This window comes from Cetorhinus maximus, chromosome 18 (genome assembly GCF_964194155.1).
Source record: "Cetorhinus maximus chromosome 18, sCetMax3.hap1.1, whole genome shotgun sequence".
Lineage (NCBI taxonomy): Eukaryota > Metazoa > Chordata > Chondrichthyes > Lamniformes > Cetorhinidae > Cetorhinus > Cetorhinus maximus.
The window spans coordinates 69,054,510-69,075,462 of record NC_135896.1 but is presented as its reverse complement, the minus strand read 5'-3'; the positions used below and the strand labels follow the sequence as shown (position 1 = coordinate 69,075,462).

At 42.3% G+C, this 20,953-nt stretch overlaps 1 protein-coding gene across 6 annotated transcripts in view; it reads right to left on the bottom strand.

Annotated features, from left to right (window-relative positions):
• strn3 (striatin, calmodulin binding protein 3) overlaps positions 1–20,953 on the bottom strand; it is a 259,300-nt gene that overhangs the window by 8,032 nt on the left and 230,315 nt on the right. For 5 of the 6 annotated variants that reach the window (XM_078562851.1, XM_078562853.1, XM_078562854.1 and 2 more), the window contains 4 exons: positions 5,571–5,618; positions 5,130–5,251; positions 3,500–3,667; positions 2,369–2,509 (listed from right to left, as the gene is read on the bottom strand). In XM_078562851.1, the coding sequence (XP_078418977.1) occupies positions 2,369–2,509; positions 3,500–3,667; positions 5,130–5,251; positions 5,571–5,618 (479 nt within the window). The remainder of the gene's footprint in view (positions 1–2,368; positions 2,510–3,499; positions 3,668–5,129; positions 5,252–5,570; positions 5,619–20,953) is intronic. The other variant, XM_078562852.1, reaches the window with a different exon arrangement.

The window sequence follows — 20,953 nt, the reverse complement described above, 5'->3', positions numbered from 1 at the left end:
GTGCAATCATCAGCGAACATCCCCACTTCTGACCTTATGATGGAAGGAAGGTCATTTATGAAGGAGCTGAAGATGGTTGGGCCTAGGATACTACTCTGAGGAACTCCTGCAGTGATGTCCTGAAACTGAGATGATTGACCTCCAACAACCACAACCATCTTCCTTTGTGCTAGGTATGACTCCAACTAGTGAAGAGTTTTCCCCCTGATTTCCATTGACTCCAGTTTTGTTAGGGCTCCTTGATGCCACTCTTAGTAAAATGCTGCCTTGATGTCAAGGGCAGTCACTCTCACCTCACCTTGGGACTTCAGCTCTTTTGTCCATGTTTGAACCAAGGCTGTAATGAGGTCAGGAGCCGAGTGACCCTGGTGGGACCCAAAGTGAGCGCCAGTGAGCAGGTGATTGCTAAGCAAGTGCTGCTTCTTAACACTGTTGATGACCCCTTCCATCACTTTACTGATGAGCAAGAGTAGACTGATGGGGTGGTAATTGGACCGCTTAAATTTATCCTGCTTTTTGTGTACAGGATATACCTGTACATATTGCTGGGTAGATGCTTGTTTTGTAGCTGTACTGGAACATCATGGCTAGGGGTGTGGCAAGTTCTGGAACACGAGTCATCAGTATTATTGACGAAATATTGGCAGTATCCAGTGCCTTCAGCCATTTCCTGATATCGCATGGTGTGAGTCGAATTGGCCGAAGACTGGCATCTGTGATGCTGGAGATTCTGGAGGAGGCCATGATGGGTCATCCACTCAGCACTTCTGGCTGAAGATAGTTGCGAATTCTTCAGCCTTATCTTTTGCACTGATGTGCTGGGCTCCTCCATCATTGAGGATGGGAATTTTTGTGAGCCTCCTCTTCCAGTGAGTTGCTAAATTGTCCACCACCATTCAAGACTGGATGTGGCAGGACTGCAGAGCTTAGATCTGATCCGCTGGTTCTGGAATCACTTAGCTCTGTCTATCACTTGCTGCTTGTGCTATTTGGCAAATATTCAGGTCGCCCTTGGTCACCTTGCAGTCATGTCTCTGTGATAGCTATCAGGTCATACATACTTGAGCTGACAATTAATCAATTTTTGCTACAACTGCTATGGGCATTCAGATACAGAGCCTATAGTTTATTCTTTTTACAACTTTTGCAAACTCTGGCTTTATCTGCTGGTGCATTCTTAAGTATGTATGCTCTGTCCCTTCCTGCTATGCTCCAATTATCATTACCCTTATTGCTACCTTGCTCCCTTGCCTTGTCCTTGCACTCTAATTTACATCTTCTCTCACATGATTCCTCACCCCCACAATTTAGTTTAAAGCCCTCTTCACTGTCCTAGTTATACGACTCACCAGAACATTGCTCCCAGTACGATTCAGGTGAAGACCATCGTAACGATACAGCTCTCACTTTCCCCAGAACTGTTGCCCCTTGCATCAAAAACCATTTTTCCCACACCAATCTTTGAGCCATGCATTTAACTCCCTAATCTTATTTACCCTATGCCAATTTGATCCTGGCTCAGGTAATAATTCAGAAATTATTACCTTTGAGGTCCTGCTTTTTACTGTATCACCTAGCTGCTCATTCTCACAAAAAGAACCTCTTTCCTAGGGTTAAAGGGAAACAGAATGGATGCGAGCAACAGCCAGTCTGCCGAAATAATGTAAAGTATCAAGAGTTCATCTGTGGAACAAAACAAAGGAACTCAGTCCTGTGTTGGAGTGCATCACCAACTGACACATTTGCAGAAAGCTAATTTATGATGAAGTGCAGATTCTACTTGTGAAAACCTGCTACACAAATTGTACCTATTAGAATAAGGTACTACCTGTAGAGATCAAAAAGCACTTATGAAACTGGAATGCAACAAAGCATCGACTTCTTCAGGAGAGGAAAGGCGAAATCTTTAATGTACATTGTATATTACATCATGTTATACTTCAACATGAGACACTTAAATGCCTGCCAAGGGGAAGAAATGCATAAACATTTCTTGGATTTATTTTAATACCTGTTGATCAAACAACAACGTAAACCACAGTAAAAAGATATCATTGCAAGAAGCTGGAGTTGATGTAAGGAAATAACAGAGTGAATTCCAAGGGAGAGGAACATGCAGGAATAAATCTCCCTACATGTAATATGAGAATGGAGCCTTGCAATAAATTGTCACTGTGTTAAGAACATTTTAAGGGTCAGGTGGGAAATGAGTGGCATAGAAGAGGGAATGGAAGAAGTTGCTCTTGATTCTCCTCAGGTAGTAAGTTGAATTTTACCAAAATTAACTTTCGTTTTTACAATGAATAGACTCTACAATTAATAGACTCAACACAGAAAATGTTCAGTAACTTATTTGCATGCAACTCACCAGCGTCTACCTGCGATGCCAGCATCACCAAAGGCTGAGAAGTTTGCATATCATAAATGACTGTGTTGCCACTATTAAAGGAACCCAAAATATGTGCAGGGTCGGCACCTACAAAGTCAACTGATGTGGGGATTCCATTATCTGAAAGATTAGTTAAAACAGTGTAATCATATATTTTATAATTTTCATTAAGAAATATTAACTGGGCACACAGCATAAAATGGATTTGGCACTAAATTGACAATCTAGATAGTTAAAACAGAGATCCTACACAATGGATGTTGGGGAAAATGGAAAAAATATTTTGTTGGTATTAGGGCTACTCAGACATTATTTATAGAGTAGATTGAACTTTACACTACATCTAACAATTCTTTACCTGATACGCAAGTGCTTGATGCCAACATTGCATGCCCGCTTAGGAGCGCAAAGTTCAGATGAAGCAAATTCAACAGCAAACATTCAAATTTGAATGTATTCGTGTTTTGTCAGCAGACATATCCATCAGGTTTACCATCATTGCACGATTTATTGTTGGATCTCACCCCACAAATCCATTATCCACTTATCCATTCTAAGAGCGAAAGCTGGGAGTACTGATACACCACAATGAAAAGCAACAAAAAAGGCACCAAATGCACATGCCCTTTCTCATTCCAAGTACAGATCATAACAAATGAAAGTAGCCCTGACCACGAAATATAAGCAAGGTGTCCATTCTGCACAAATCCTCCTTCATTTCAATTCTAATTTTTAAATTTAATTTTACAAAGAATACTCTGTCTGCACAGGACAAGTGCTCAGATTGTATTTCACAATGTGTTAAGCTTATATGCATCAGATTATCAGTCAGCAACAACATCTGGCTCCTTCGCATTAACTAAAGAGCAGCATTGTTGCATCTTTTGATCCTTACTTTTGTTTTGTATAGAATTTACAGAATGCATTTACATTTGTGTCCAGCTGTCAAATTGTTCCTCTTCTTGCCCACTACTCCTTTCACAACTGATCCAATGTAAGCAAAAGGTTTAAAGATTGTACATATATTTTTATATTTATAACGATACAAAGACATAGCACTCCAAAAGAATATCTGTCAAATCTAATAACTGAAAACATTTCTGCACTTACCCCCTTCTACATTGTAAGTACTGAGGCAAGGTGACTTGTCAGTTGGGTTCCATAACCGAATAGTACCATCTGCTGAGCAGGACAGCAACCGGTTCTTTATACCACTAAACGAAAGACCCCATACTGCGTCTGTGTGAGCCACCAATGTACTTGATATGACATTTGGATCTGCAGACCAATATTTAAAAAAATTAAATTGGAGATGTTGAGTCATTTAACATTTCTTGATACTAACATGTATCCTACTGCATGCACAACAGTCTCCACTAGAATTACAAGGGAAAATCGAGAAGTTGAAGTGAAGTCAGCCTGTGGAAGCAAAAGTGGCGTATCATCTCAACCATGATGCATATTACTAATTTGGAAAGCACTCGATGTTGTATAGGATACAGAAATGCGCAATTTGTTAGTGTACATTCTTTCTTTTGGTAGTGTGACAGATGGTGGGTTCTTGTTCAGTCAGGTGATTTGATGACCAGTGACATCTTAGTATGTGATTTCACATTGGAATTTGTTTTTTTTCCCCCCTTACAGGGAATTAATATCATTGACAAAATAATTTTCAAATCACTGGTACAAATAATAAAAATTATAAAGAAAAATAATTTTTTTTTTAAATGATATATATTTTTCTTCCAGTAGCCCTCATTCCAATGCTTCCCTTTCGGATGACATATCAATGCTCTTCTAGAACTGGCTGGGCAAAGGTTCACAAGGACCATCTGAGTAGGCGTGTAAACCTTTGCTTACTATGGAAAAACATCTTCTATCTCCCAAGTCAAGTTCAGGAAATTGGGTGTAAAAATCACAAGCACAAACTATGTTCTACCGATTATAGTGATTACGTTATTGGATGAAAATCTTATTGCCTAATACTGATCTGGAGCCATGAGTGCAAATCCCAGCTGGGGAATTTGAATTCAGATAATTAAATAAATCTGGAATAAAAAGTTACCATCAGCAATAGTGACCATGTTATTAAAAACCCATCTGGATCATTAATTTCCTTTAGGGAAGGAAATCTGCCATTCTTATCCAGCTTGCCTGCATGTGGCTCAAGACTCCCAGCAATGTGGCTGACTCTTCAACTGCTTTCTGAAATCGCCCAGCAAGGCATTCAGTTGTCAGGAAGGTGGTTCACCACTACCTTCTCAAGGGCAATTAAGGGTGGGCAATAAAAGCTGGATTTGTCGGCAATGCTCATATCCCGTGAATGAATGAAAAATCATTTATTTACTAAATTAAGAACCAAGATGCAAGTCATACTTTTTGGGCAGGGATATCCATGCAGTTTGGACACAAAAGATCTTTAAATGTTTACTGACCATTAACTTCCCTCCATTGGAATGCTGACTTTACCCATTATATATTGAAAGAAATAAGTGAGTAAACTACACACATTCACGGTGGAGGAATATCTTATGAGAATGCTTAAACAAAAGGTTTCACACAATTTAATGGAGGAAGCAGTTATTAACTAATGTTTAAAGTCAAAGTACTGAAGTTAAACATTTTAAAACAACACAAGAAACAACTGTGGAATTTTTTAAAATGTTATTAAACCACAGGCTACTGAATAAGTAAAGAGAATGCAGCAATCTTCAAAATGTTTTTTCCATTTAGTACCTACCATAGGTATCATATGGATCAACATTGGGACTGGGCATGTTCCAGCATCGAATTGTTGCATCAATTCCGCCACTGAAACACTGCTCACCATTAGAACTAATTGCCAAAGACAGTACAGGTCCACTGGAAACAAAAGGAATCAATAAAATAATTATTTGCAATATAGGAAGTTAACATTAAGTGTTTTACTGCAATTAAAAGTAACTGCTCACTAAACAATTAATACTAACTACTCAAATGGTCATACATTATCAAAATATTAATTTATCTCATTGGAATTGTTAAATTATAAAGAAATATTTAGGTTTTCAAAATATCCTAACAGCTACAAGTAAAATAATTCATGCTATTTTTCAGTATACTTCTGTAAGTGTATTCCATTATGCATTGTTGGATATTCTCATTACAAAATAAACTATATGATAAAACTGATGTTACTTACATATGGGCTCTGAATGTATAAATTGGCTCCACATCTAATGAGGTACTTCTGAAAGAAAGGAAATGCTATAACTGAATATCATTTAGTTTCTTTGCTGCAGCTAAAGCAGGCTGAATATGTTTGCCACACTTATCTATAATAAGCAAATAGAAGGCATGTGGAACTATGGAGAATTGCCACGTCCAATTTCCAAAGCAACTGAGATCACAGGAGAACTAATCTTTAACATTACCATGAAAATATATGCTTAGATAAAAGAACATAACAGAAAATGCTAGTATTGCAGAGCTTCCAAATATTTTACTTGTTCAGAATAAGTACAAAACAAGGCAAAATAATTTCAATAATTTGAAATAATGCACCTAGAGAAAGATTTCCTCTGTGCATTGTGCGTAAAATTTGCAACTCATTTATAAAGTAAGTTTTCAATTTTGCTAAACATGGCATACTGAGCAATCCTTCCTCCCAGATAACAGTGAATGATAAAGTCCATGATCATCGCTCTTCTGCTGTAAAAGGATATAGATAGGTTAAGTGAGTAGGTAAAAAATTTGCAGATGGTGTATGATGTAGGAAAATGTAAGGCTGTCCACATTGGCAGGAAGAATAGAAAAGCAGAATATTATTTAAATAGAGAGGCTGCAAGAATGTGGCAGTACAGAGTAACCTGGGGATCCTTACACACAAATCACAAAATGTTTGCATGCAGGTACAGTAAGTAATTAGGAAGAAAATGGATTGTTGGCCTTTATTGCAAGCGGGATGGAGTATAAAAGTCTTGCTATAGTTGTACGGGACATTAGTGGGACCACACATGGAGTAGTGTGAGATTTTTGGTCCCCTCACTTAAGGTGAGATATACTTACATTGGAAGCAGTTCAGAGGAGGTTCACTAGGCTGATTCCTGGGGTGAAGTCTTATGAGAAAAGGTTGAGCCACTTGGGCCTATATTCGTTGGAGATTAGAAGAATGAGAGGTAATCTTATTGAAATATAAGATTCTGAGGGGCTTGACAGGGTAGATGTGAAGAGTTTTATATTCTCATGCAGAAATCTAGAACTAGGGGGCACAGTTTCAAAATACAGAGTCGCCCATTTAAGATGGAAATAGGAGGAATTTCTTCTCTGAGGGTCATTAATCTTTGGAATTCGCTTCCACTGAAAGCAGTGGAAAGTGGGACGTTGAATATATTCAAGTCTGAGTCTGACAGATTTTTGATCAACAAGGGAGTCAAGAGTAATGGGGTGAAGGCAGGAAGGTGGAGTTAAGGCCACAAACAAATCAGCCATGATCACTTTTGTCATTTATATGTCTATTTTGTTTGTCATAATCACTTTTGAAAGATGCTCTTTGGTCTAAGCTTCTCCCTAGCCCTATCCAGAGATACCCTTTCCACCTTCCTCTATGTACTGAGTCACTTCTCATCTCAAATGATTTTAATCTCCACCTTAGCTCCCTTTGTCAACCTCCTGTTATCTATAAATTACCTCTATATCAACTCTTAAACATTTAAACAGCCACCTCTCAACCTCGATATCTACCGCGACCTCTTTTTCCTGTGGTCGTGATCACTGATGAGACAATTTCCAACCAATTCCATGCATCTGGATAATCCAGGAAATTACAGGCTGGTGAGCCTGACATCAGTGGTAGGGAAATTATTGGAGAAGATTCTTCGTGACAGGATTTACTACCATTTGGAAGCAAATGGGCGTATTAGTGAGAGGCAGCATGGTTTTGTGAAGGGGAGGTTGTGTCTCACTAACTTGATCGAGTTTTTCGAGGAAGTGACAAAGATGATTGACAATGGAAGGGTAATGGATGTTATCTACATGGATTTCAGTAAGGCCTTTGACAAGATCACTCATGGCAGACTGGTACAGAAGGTAAAGTCGCACGGGATCAGAGGTGAGCTGGCAAGATGGATACAGAATTGGCTTGGTCATAGAAGACAGAGGGTAGCAGTGGAAGGGTACTTATCTGAATGGAGAGCTGTGACTAGTGGTATTCTGCAGGGATCAGTGCTGAGACCTTTGCTGTTTGTAGTATACGTAAATGATTTGGAGGAAAATGTAACTGGGCTAATTAGTAAGTTTGCAGACGACACTAAGGTTGGAGGAGTTGCAGATAGTGATGAGGATTGTCAAAGGATACAACGGGATATAGATCGGTTGGAGACTTGGGCGGAAAAATGGCAGATGGAGTTTAATCCGGCCAAATGCAAGGTAATGCACTTTAGAAGGTCTAATATAGGTAGGAATTATACAGTAAATGGCAGAACACTTAAGTGCATCGACGGGCAGAGGCATCTGGGTGTACAGGTCCACAGGTCACTGAAAGTGGCAACGCAGGTGGATAAGGTAGTCAGGAAGGCATATGGCATGCTTGCCTTCATCGGCAGGGGAATTGAGTATAAAAGCTGGGAAGTCATGCTGCAGCTGTATAGAACCTTGGTTAGGCCACACTTAGAATATTGCGTGCAATTCTGGTCGCCACATTACCAGAAGGATATAGAGGCATTGGAGAGGGTGCAGAGGAGGTTTACCAGGATGCTGCCTGGTCTGGAGGTTATTAGCTGAGGAGAGGTTGGAGAAACTCAGATTGTTCTCACTAGAGCGACGGAGATTGAGGGGCTACTTGATAGAAGTTTACAAAATTATGAGTGGCATGGACAGAGTCAGAAGCTTTTTCCCAGGGTGGAAGAGTCAATTACTAGGGGACATAGATTTAAGGTGAGAGGAGAAAACTTTAGAGGAGATGTGCGGGGCAAGTTTTTTAACGCAGAGGGTAGTGAGTGTCTGGAATTCGCTGCCAGAGGAGGTGGTGGAAGCATGTACGATAGTGGTGTTTAAGAGGCAGCTTGACAAATACATGAATAGGATGGGAATAGAGGGATACGGACCCCGGAAGTGCAAGACGTTTTAGTTTGACAGGCAATATGATCGGTGCAGGCTTGGAGGGCCGAAGGGCCTGTTCCTGTGCTGTACTTTTCTTTGTTCTTTATTTCTCATCACTCACATCAGCCTATTCTCTTCCAATCCCTCTTTCTTTATACTCTCCCCTGGAACAACTCTTGCCCCTCCCCCAACCTCATCTCACCCATGAGATACACCTCATGCTTGGCTTCAATCTCACAACAACAACAAAAACATGTATTTAGGCTCATAGACGTTTACAGCATACAAGGAGGCCATTTGGCCCATCGTGTACGCACTGTTCAACAAAGATCTGACTACACTAATCCTATTTTCCAGCGATTGGCCCATAGCCCTGGAGGCTAAGGCAACACAGGTGAATATCTAAATACTTCTGAAATGTTACGAGAGCTTCTGACTCAATTACCCTTTTAGGCAGTGACTTCCAGACTCCCACCCCCATCTGGTGAAAAAATTTCCCCTCAACTCCCCTCTTAGTCTTCTACCTCTTACCTTAAATCTATGCCCCCTGGTTATTGACCCCTCTACTAATGGAAAAAATGCTTTCCTATCCATCCTATCTACGCCCCTCATAAGCTTATACACCTCTATCAGGTCTCCTCTCAACCTTCGCTGCTCCAAGGAAAACAACCTCAGCCTATCCAATCTTTCCTCATAGCTCAGACCCTCCAACCCAGGCAGCATCCTGGTAAATCTCCTCTGCACCCTCTCTAGTGCAATCACATCCGTTCAATAATGTGGTGACCAGAACTGCATGCAGTACTCCAGTTGTGGCCTAACCAGCTTTTAATACAGTTCCAGCATAACCTCCCTGCTCTTGTATTCTATGCCTCGGCTAATAAAGGCAAGTATCCCATATACCTTCTTAACCACCTTATCTACCTCCCCTGCTACCTTCAGGGATCTGTGGATATGCACATCAAGGTCCCACTGATCTTCAGTACTTTCCAGGGTCTTACCATTCATAGTGTAATATCTTGCCTTGTTAGCCTCCCCCCCCCCCCACCCACCAAGTGCATTACCCCACATTTTTCCAGGTTTAATTCCATTTGCAACTGCTCTGCCTGCCTACCATTGATATCCTCCTGCAGTTTGTGGCTATCCTCCTCACTACTTACCACCCTACCAATTTTTGTGTCATCCGCGAACTTCTTGATCATATTCCCTACATTTAAGTCCAAATCATTTATGTACACTAGAAACAGCAAGGACCCCAGCACCGAGCCCTGCATAACCCCCTGGAAACAGACTTCCAGTCACAGAAACATCCCTCCACCATCACCCTCTGCTTCCTGCCTCTCAGCCAATTTTGGATCCAACATGCCATTTTGCCTTGGATCCCATGGACTCTTACTTTCTTGACCAGTCTGCCATGAGGGACCTTATCAAAAGCCTTGCTAAAGTCTATGTAGACCACTCAAATGCATTACCCTCATCAACACTCCTGGTTACCTCCTCAAAAAATTCGATCAAATTTGTCAAACATGACCTTTCCTTAACAAATCCATGTTGACTATCCTGGATTAATCCGTGTCTCTCTCCAAGTGCAGATATATTCTGTCCCTCAGAATTCTTTCTAGTAACTTTCCCACCACCAAGGTTAGACTGACTGGCCTATAATTTCCTGGTCTATCCCTTTTCCCTTTTTTAATAATAGGACGTTAGCAGTCCTCCAGTCCTCTGGCACCTCACCTATGGCCAGAAAGGATTTGAAAATTACTGCCAGTGCCCCTGATACCTCTTCCCTTGCCTCTCTCAACAGCCTAGGATACATCTCATTCAGGCCTGCAGATTTATCCACTTTTAAGGCCGCTAAACCCGCTAGTACCTCCTCTCTCTATGTTAATTTCCCTTAATATTTCACAGTCCTCCCCCCTGATGTCTATGCCTGCGTCGTCTTTTCCATTGTGAAAACCAACAAAGTATTCACAGAGGACTGTACCCACGTCTTCCGGATTCACATACAGATTACCTCTGTGGTCCCTAATTGGCCCTACTCTTTCCCTAGTTATTCTCTTCCTCTTTATATATTTAAGAAACCCCTTTGGGTTTTCCATTATTCTACCCTCCAATGCTTTCTCGTGCACTCTCTTAGTTTTCCTAGTTTCCTTTTTAAGTCTCCCCCCACTGCACTCTTTATACTCCTCTAGGGACTCTGCCGTATTGAGACCTCAGTGTCTGCCATAAGCTTCTCTTTCTTTCTTAGTCCTAACCTTTATGTCCCTTGACATTCAGGGTTCTCGGACTTGGTTCCCCTCCTTTGTCTTTACGGGAACATATCTGCCCTGTACTCTCGCTATTTCCTCCTTGAATATCTCCCACTGTTCTGACACAGTTTTATCTGCAAGTTGCTGCTCCCAGTCCACTTGGGACAATCATATCCCATCTTAGTAAAATTAGCCTTTCCCCAGTTTAGAACTTTTATTCCTAACCCAATCTTATCCTTTTCCATAACTGCAGGAGTTCCCCCAGGTAATGTCCTTAGCCCAGCCATCTTCAGCTGCTTCATCAATGACCTTCCTTCCATCATAAGGTCAGAAGTGGGGATGTTCGCTGATGATTGCACAATGTTCAGCACCATTCGCGACTTCAGATACTGAAGCAGTCTATACACAAATGCAGCAAGACCTGGACAATATCCAAGCTTGGGCTGACAAGTGGCAGGTAACATTCGCGCGACACAAGTGTCAGGCAATGACCATCTCCAACAAGAGAGAATCTAACCATCGCCCCTTGACTTTCAATGGCATTACCATTACTGAATCCCCCACTATCAACATCCTGGGGATTACCAGTGACAAGAAACTGAACTGGGCTAGCCATATAAATACTCTGGCTACAAGAGCAGGTCAGAAGCTAGGAATCCTGTGATGAGCAACTCACCTCTTGACTCCCCAAAGCCTGTCCACCATCCACAAGGCACAAGTCAGGAGTGTGATGGAATACTTGCAGCACCCACAATACTCAAGAAGCTTGGCACTGTCCATGACAAAGCAGCCCGCTTGACTGGCACCATATTCACAAACATTCACTCCCTCCACCATCAACGCACAGTATCAGCAGTGTGTACCATCTACTAGATGCACTGCAGAAACTCACCAAGGCTTCTTCGAGAGCACCTTCCAAACCTACGACCACTACCACCTACGACCACTACCGCCTAGAAGGCAGCAGAGAGATGGGATTGCCACCACCTGGAAGTTCCCCTTCAAGTCACTCACTATCCTGACTTGGAAATATATTGCTGTTCTTTCAATGTTGCTGGGTAAAAATCCTGGAACTCCTTTCCTAACAGCACTGTGGGTGTGACTACACCACATTGACTGCAGTGGTTCAAGAAGGCAGCTCACCACACCTTGTCAAGGGCAACTAGGGCTGGGAAATAAATGCTGGCCCAGTGAAGTCCACAACCCGTGAATGAATAAGAAGAAAAAAAAATCTATCTTAGTGATGTTGGCTGAGGAATAAATATTGGCTAGGAAACTGGGGGAACTATCAGGTTCTTCTTTGAAATAATGCCATGGAATCTTTTGTATCCACCTGAGAGGGAAGACAGGGCTTTGGCTGAACATCTCATCCAAAGGATGGCACATTTGACAGTGCAGCATTCCCTCAGTACTGTACTGAAGTGTCAGCCAAGATTTTGTGCTCAAGTCTATGGCATTGAACCCAAACTTCTCAGCCAGATGCAAGAGGCTACCACTGAGCCATAGTTGACACCTGAACTTCTACTCTATTTTGGTAATTACTTGTGCAGAAGGAGACAGTAAGATAAGCACGATGCGGGGTGAAGTTGTTGCCCACCAATGTACTTTGAGCCTCAATCACCTTGGTAGAATGAAACCTATTGAAAAAGAGATTCCGCCAAAGCGACCATATTTGATAAAGGATAAGAATAGATATTAGGAAACAGAGACAGAGTAACATGAAGAGGGACAAGTAGAATGAAACCAGCATAAAATATGATTTGGAGAGACAGAATGTACAATACATTTGAACACAACATAAAAATTGACAGGCAGTGAAAATTAAAAATTAACAGGAAACTGTTCTACAGAGGGTTAACAGGACAAGAAAATTTCATGGGGCTATTTTTCTTAAAGGTTGTTCCTTTTTACATTGTAATAAAATGTTAGCTGGAGAATTTTGATGGACAATTTTCTTACAGGCATAGACATCTCTCAAATTAGGTTTCATTCCCTGCTGGGCTAATCTTAAAATATGAAAATTTGGTGATATATTTTAAAGATTCATATGTCTTGTCCAATATGTGTACAGAATGTTACCTAATTTTAGCTGTATTTCAGCAATATTTTTGGATACTGCCAACTAGCTTGAAGAAAAAGACTTGCATTTACATAGTGTTTTCTACAACCTCAGGACGTTCCAAACTGTTTTACAGCCAATGGAGTGTTTTTGAAGTGTAGCCACTGTTGTAGGAATCAGCAGCCAATTTGTATTCAGCAGTGTCCCTCAAACAGCAATGTGATAATGTCCAGATAATCTGTTCCAGTGATGTTAGTTGAGAATAAACATTAGCCAGGACACTGGGCAGAACAATCACAGAATCACAGGGCAGAATTTTATGAGTTGGCGAGCGGGGGCGGGGGGAACTCCCGATGTCACTGATGCCCGATTTAAATTTTCAGGAAGGCGGGAGCGCAGCAAAATCAGCTGCGCGCCCGCCGACCTGTCAGTGACCAATTGACGCCATTGACAGGGTCAATTAAGCAATTAAAGGACCCGCCTGTCCAACCTTAAGGTTGGTGGACAGGAGCCCTGGCGGGAACAAGAAAAAACATGAAACCTCATCCCGCCCCCAAGTAGGCGTCAAAATTTTTAAATAAAGATTGTGTGAAAATTATGGACATGTCCCAACTCATGTGACATTGTCACATGAGGGGGCATACAAGGGGAATTTTATTTTTCTATTTTTGTCATTTGTACATTTACAGACAATCTCCCTGAGGCTGCACTTAGTCTCAGGGAGATGAGTGCGCTCTTTCGTGCGCATGCGCGAAGGAGCGCACTCTCGATTTTGGGATTCCCCCCCGCCCGCACAGAGAGCGCATAGCGCTTCTGTGCAGAGGTCACGCTGGGCGGGCCTTAATTGGCCTGCCCGTGTAAAATGGCGCCACGCCTCTGATTGGGGGCACCGATCGGAAGCGCGCCTGTACCTGCCCGCCCATCAGTCCCCCCCGACAGGGGAAAAATTCAGCCCACAAAATTTTTAACAGCACAGGAGGACATTCACCCATTGTGTCTGCACCGGCTCTCCAAATGAGTATTAAGACCTAATGCCATTGCCCTGCCTTTTCCCCGTACCCCTGCACATTGTTTCTATTCAAACTAACACGCTCTTCTTTGAAAGAGTGGCATAATGGCTTCTACGTTCACTTAAGAGAGAAGACATGGTTTTCTGACATTGGAGCACTCCATCAGTACCATAACTGAATTATAAATCCAGATTTTATGTTGATGTCTCTGGAGTGGCACTTGAACACACAAACTTCTGATTCAGGAATGAGTGAGGAGGACCAAGAGCTTGATTAAGGGGGAGGAATATAGAGTACAAGAGTAAACTTGCAAGGAACATAAAAGCAGACTGTAAAAGCTTCTATAAGTATGTAAAAGGAAAAAGATTAGTGAAGTCACATGTAGGTCCCTTACAGTCCGAGACGGGAGAATTTATAATAGAAAACAAGGAAATGGCAAAGCAATTAAACAACTACTTTAGTTGTGTCTTTATGGAGGAAAACACAAATAACTTCCCAGAAATACTAGGGAACCAAAGGTCTAGTAAGGAGGAATTGAAGGAAATTAGTATTACTAAAACAATAGTGCTGGAGAAATTAATGGAACTGCAAGCCGATAAATCCCCAGGGCCTGATAATCTACATCCCAGGGTACTAAAGGAGGTGGCCATGGAAATAGTGGATGCGTTGGTTGTCACCTTCCAAAATTCTATAGATTCTGGAACAGTCCTGACAGATTGGAGGGTGGCAAATGTAACCCCACTATTTAAAAAGGAGGGAGGGAGAAAATAGTGAATTACAGACCAGTTAGCCTAACATCAGTAGTAGGGAAAATGCTAGAGTATTATAAAGAATGTGCTAACAGGACACTTAGTAAATATCAACGGGATTAGACAAAGTCAACATGGATTTATGAAAGGGAAATCATGTTTGACAAACCTACTGGAGTTTTTTGAGGATACCAATAGTAAGATAGATAACAGAGAACCAGTGGATGTGATGGCTTTGGATTTTCAGAAAGCTTTTGATAAAGTCCCACATAAGAGGTTAGTGTATAAATTACTGCACATGGGATTGGGGGTAATATATTGGCATGGATTGAGAATTGGTTAGCAGACAGGAAACAGAGAGTAGGAATAAATGGATCTTTTTCGGAGTGGCTGGCGGTGACTAGTGGGGTACCGCAGGGATCAGTGCTTGGGCTCCAGCTATTCACAATATACATCATTAATTTGGATGAGGGAACCAAATGTAATATTTCCAGGTTTGCTGACTACACGAAACTTGGTGGGAATGTGAGCGATGAGGAGGGTGTTAAGAGGCTTCAAGGCAATTTAGACAGGTTGAGTGAGTGTGTAAATAGATGGCAGATGCAATATAACGTGGATAAGTATGAAGTTATCCACTTTGGTAGGAAAAACAGAACGGCAGTGTATTATTTAAATGGTGATAGATTGGGAAATGTTGATGCACAAAGGGTGTCCTTGTACACCAATCACTGAAAGCAAGCATGCAGGTGCAGCAAGCAGTTAAGGCGGCAAATCGTATGTTGGCCTTCATTGCGAGAGGAGTACAGGAGCAAGGGTGTCTTACTGCAGCTGTACAGAGCCTTGGTGAGACCACACCTGGAGTATTGTGTGCAGTTTTGGTCTCCTTACCTAAGGAAAGCATATACTTGCCATAGAAGGAGTGCAGCGAAAGTTCACCAGACTGATTCCTGGGTTGGCAGGATTGTCGTATGAGGAGAGATTGGGCCGACTAGACCTGTATTCACTGGAGTTTAGAAGAATGAGGTGTTCTCACTGAAATATTTTGAAAAATTTTGACAGGGCTGGACAGACTGGATGCAGGGAGGATATTTCCTCTGGCTGGAGGATCTAGAACAAGGGGTCACAATCTCAGGGTACAGGGTAGACTATTTAGGGCTGAGATTAGGAGAAACTTCTTCATTCAGAATTCTCTACCACAGAAGGCTGTGGAGGCCAAGTCACTGAATGTATTTAAGAAGGAAATAAATAGGTTTCTGGATTCTAAAGGCATCAAGGGGTATGGAGAGGGTGCAGGAGTATGGCGTTGAGATAGAGGATCAGCCATAATCGTACTGAATGGTGGAGCAGGCTCGAAGGGCCGAATGACCTATTCCTGCTCCTATTTTCTATGTTTTTCTGAACCACGGTTAACACCTGAACTTTTAAACTAAATGCTTAATCCATTTTGTCAATTCCTTGTATAGAATGGTAGTGCAGTAGGATAACCCCTGTTGTAATGTAGGAAGCACAGCAGCCAATATGCGCACTCAAGTCCAGGTGTTCAGGTATCAGCCATGACTCAGTAATAACAAACACTCTCATCCCTAAGTTAGAAGTTTATGGGTTCAACTCCCACTTTAGAGACTTAATCACAAAATTTAGGCTGACACTTCAACGCAGTACAGAGGGAGTGCTGCATCGTTGAAGGTATCATCCATCAGATGAGAAGTTAAACCAAAACTCCAACAGTCCTCTCAAGTGGATGTAAAAGATCCCAAAAATTCACATTTTAACCTTCATATTTAAGTTGATTAGATTCTAAAGCTTCACAACAACTTGGTATCAGCAGTCTGACAGTACAGAGTTGATTTGGTATAAAAGAAACACTTGTCTCAGACAGAGTTTTGAGTTATCTGCTTCCCTGCTGGGCAGGTCAGATTCACCTCTAAGAAAGGATTAATAGATAAATGAATCAAAAAGCTCTACATCATTCATACATGTCTCTGACTGTTCAAATAGAAAAGTGTCAAATCAAGCAATAAACTCGCCAAATCTTCCTGTTAAGGAATAGTATGTGATAATATACAGCAGTTAAGCAGGGGAAAAGAAAGTGAAATGGAAAGGCTGAATCAGCAACTCAGGAAGCAAAATAATAGTGCTTTTAAACATATTTAATAATGTGAGGGACTAAGACCTCGCAGAGTGTATTTTTAAAAAATATGTAGATATCTTCATGGCTATTTCTAAAATCTTAAAAACTGAAGAGATTCTTAGAATGGCTGAAACTGTGTCTGTCTGTGACCCCAGAACAAAAGAAGCCACTTTGTAGTTTCGGAAATCTCACACTTTGTTATCTCCGAGGAGCTAGTAACGATTGCCTGGGGAATGCACAGCCCAACTTCAAAGGGAGCTATATCAAAGGCCTTTTGTACTTGATAAACCAGGTTTGCCAGCAGAGATAGAACGTCTACTAAGACAATGGCCTCTCAAACATTCCTTTTAACCCATAATAGCAGCCCTGAAGACCAAGCTGAATTCCAGACCTTTGTTGAAGACCTTGAAGGCAACGTTATGTGACCTAAGCCTCTGGCTTGTTGAACAAGTTAGTAATGCCATGTTGAGCTGCACAGCTCAGTCTGCTGTTCAACATCTGACTAGCAGGCACACCGAAGGAGTTCTGGCCCAGGTTGGACACCTGGCCCCAACTACCCTGTTCTGCCTGAAGTTCTGTACCATCGCCGACAAGATTGATTCATCTCTGTATGCCTATATCATGGTGTGAAATCGACAACACTGGAAAAGTGAATTATACAGCATCAATTTTCAACCCACCAGTCTCTGTGAAGGAATACCTCATTGCGCTTTAGTTCTAGATTCTGGAACCCATGTGAACTAATATTTATTTTCTCTGTAATCTCTACACTGTAAATTCTTCTTTTCTCTATCCCTCTCTTTAGTGTTTGAGTGTGTTGCGACAAGACATTGTTGCGACCCTCCTCCCGCATGGAGCGTGTGCGAATAAACTAACACTTTGAGTTTATCCTATCTCGAGCTTGCTGCGGGGTTATTAATAGAAAATTGGATCGCACGAAAACTGAGGGGTTGGGAAATATGCCACTGCTTATAAAGGGGGAAACCTTTCTGCTTAAGGACGGGTGATGAGAGGAGAAATTAATGTTGTTTAAATTAAACCCCCTCCTGTCCGTAACAAAAGTTCCAAATAGTTTTGAAGCTGTCAAGTAACATTATAGCCCACCAATCCAACAACCTCCAACTCTCAATTTAGTGCATTGCAGTTAAAAAAACGCTTTTGAAAATTATGTTAATGTTGCAATGATTGAAGGCTCTTCTTCCCTTGGACACTTGTCAGTGGCAATCCCTACTGCTTTGACTCATCATCCAGAGCAAACTTAGAAATGAAATGAACATTTAGGTTTAAAAAGAACAGTTACGTTAGCTATAATCAACTTCTGAACCCACGAATTTGGTATCCAGACATCTTGACTGAAAGCACCTGTGTATAATATTAAGGGGCAACTGATGAGGGTTCAGCTGTGTTCTCCACTTCACAACTAAATAGCTTAGTTCCAAGGATTAATGTAAATAATGGCTACTTGGGCGAAGTGACGGAGATGATGGAAGAAATCTCACAAGCAGAAATAAACTTGGAATCAATTTGTGACAGTGGAAGAAAACAGAAATAGTTACTTAACCAAGAGTAAAAAAATCAAAGGAAAATGTTCTAATGTGTGAGGGTGAAAAAAAGAAAAACCTAACAAAAGGGACATCAACAAATAAAGCATAAAACAATATGAAGCACAGCAAGCGCAAGACAAAACATAACTGAAGAAATATTTAAGATGTCTGGAGTCATTTCATATTTTAGGCTCCTGAACGCTGTATATTGAATTGCAAAGATTTTCAATTTGCACAATATAGGCAACATTCCTTCTCCCTAAGAATTTTGTGTTAGAGATGAAAGTGGATCCTCTCATTTACATTTTAAGGTAATTTACAAAATTATGGAGATAGATTCTTTGTAGATTGATTTTATTTTAAAAGCAGTTATATGCTACTAAATGTAATGCCATGCGAGTAAACTTTGGTAGACATGGTAGCCCTTGACATAAAGTTAAGCAATCACACTCTGACATAGATTAAAGCCTTGAAAATCGTGGTTATACACATTCAAGTTGACGTGAAGTGGGATAGCCAAGTGGACAGTATACTTAAAAACAAATAAATGGATGTCCATTCTCAGATCCCTCATCCCTTTTGGAGTCCCTGTCCGTGACCTGTTGTTGATCTACACAGGCTACATTCATCCCTTGGTTGAATACCCTATGCCTGGATGGCATCCTGGCCCCACATATGTTCAAACATCCAGATTGAAAGAACACAGAAGCACATGCTGAGATTGATTTTGATCCTGAGTACCAGCCATATGACAGCAGTCTTCATGTCGCAAAGCTTGAAACTCTACAATCAAGGCAACTTCTATCCATAAAGAGCAGGACAAGTCCAACCTGGCCAATTACCACCCTATCAATCTACTCTCGATCATTAGCAAAATGATAGAAGATGTTGTTGACAGTGCTTTCAAGTAGCAGTTAACAATAATCTGCTCACTGATGCTGTGAGTGGGTTCTGCCAGGGCCACTCAGCTCCTGACCTCTTTACTGCCTTGGACCAAACATGAACAAAAGAGTTCAATCAGTACAAAGGTCAGTAAATCTCTTATGCAATCTACCCAATTTTGAACTGGTTATGAATATATGAATTAGGAGGAGTAGGCCACTTGGTCACCCCCCCCCACCCCACCCCCCAACATGCCCTGAGCAATCAAGCCAAATCAGAATTTTGACTAAATTCAACCCCTTAAGATGCAGATTGGAAAGGTACCCTACCAGAGGAGAGTGCAAGAGGAGGACCCTGGGACAGACAGTCAGTAACACCTAGAGGAGGACCCTAGGACAGGCAGTCATCAGCACCTAGAGGACAGTGTGAGAGGAGGACCCCAGGACAGGCAGTCAGCAGCACCTAGAGGAGAGTGAGAGAGGAGGATCCTGGGACAGGCAGTCAGGAACACCTAGAGGATCTAGTCTATCTAGAGGATCTAGCATCTAGCCTATACTCAAGTAGGAGTAGGCAGGGCTGCCCTCTCTCCCCTGTCCTGTTTGTGTGTTGCATAGAACCCTTTGCTGAGTCCATCAGGAAGGATCCGGCATAAGAGGAGTGACGATCCCAGGTAGTGGAAGCTCTCAGGTCAAAGCCTCCCTGTTCATGGACAACGTCGCCGTCTTCTGCTCGGATCCGCTGTCGGTGCGCAGACTGATCTACATCTGCGACCAGTTCGAACTGGCCTCGGGAGCCAAGGTAAATCATGGGAAGAGTGAGGCCATGTTCTTTGGGAACTGGGCTGACCGATCCTTTGTTCCCTTCACCGTCAGGGCCGATGACCTGAAGGTGCTGGGGATATGGTTCGGAGGGACCAGGGCATGCGTTAAAAACTGGAAGGAGCGAGTGTCTATGGTGAAAAGAAAACTGGGCATGTGGGAGTGACGCTCCCTCTCCAGTGCGGGTAAGAACCTGGTCATCAGGTGTGAGGCACTCTCGCTGTTGCTGTAAGTGGCGTAGGTCTAGCCCATTCCTCACAACTGCGTGGTGGCGATCACCCGAGCCATCTTTCGCTTTATCTAGAAGTCGAAAATGGATCGTGTCCGCAGGGACGCGATGTACAAGCCTCTAGATAAGGGGGGAAAAAACGTGCCCAACATCGCCCTCATATTGATGGCCACCTTTGTGTGTGGCTGCATCAAGCTGTGCGTAGACCCTCGGTACGCAAACACCAAGTGTCACTACGTGCTGAGGTTCTACCTGTCCCCGGTGTTGTGAAGGATGGGTCTGGCCACGCTGCCGCGGAATGCTCCAAGTAGTTGAACTGTGCCGTACCAGCTGTCCCTCGTGGAAAAATTTATGCAGAAAAACACTTTTGACCACAAGTCCATCAGGCAGTGGTCAGCACGTAACGTCTTAGAGGCCCCGCAGGAAAAGGAGAGGGTGGATCCTGTGGGATGGATGCAGACTGCCAAAGTCATTTGGCAGAATGCCTCATTACCAGAGCTTTCCAACAAGCACCAAGACATAGCTTGGCTGGCGGTGAGAAAGGCCCTCCCCGTCAGATCCTTCCAACACGCCAGGAGTCTCACCCCCTCTGCACTTTGCCCTCGAGGTGTGGTGGGGACGAGACCGTTATTCACCTCCTTGTGGATTGTGCTTTTGCAAAGAAGGTCTGGAGAGAGATGCAGTGGCTTCTGTCGAGGTTCAGGACTCTGTGCTCTAACGGGCTGTTCCCAGGAACACACACCGAGACAAACATCAACTGCAGCTGGAGGGTCATCAACTCGGCGAAAGACGCTCTTTGGTCTGCCTGAAACTTGTTG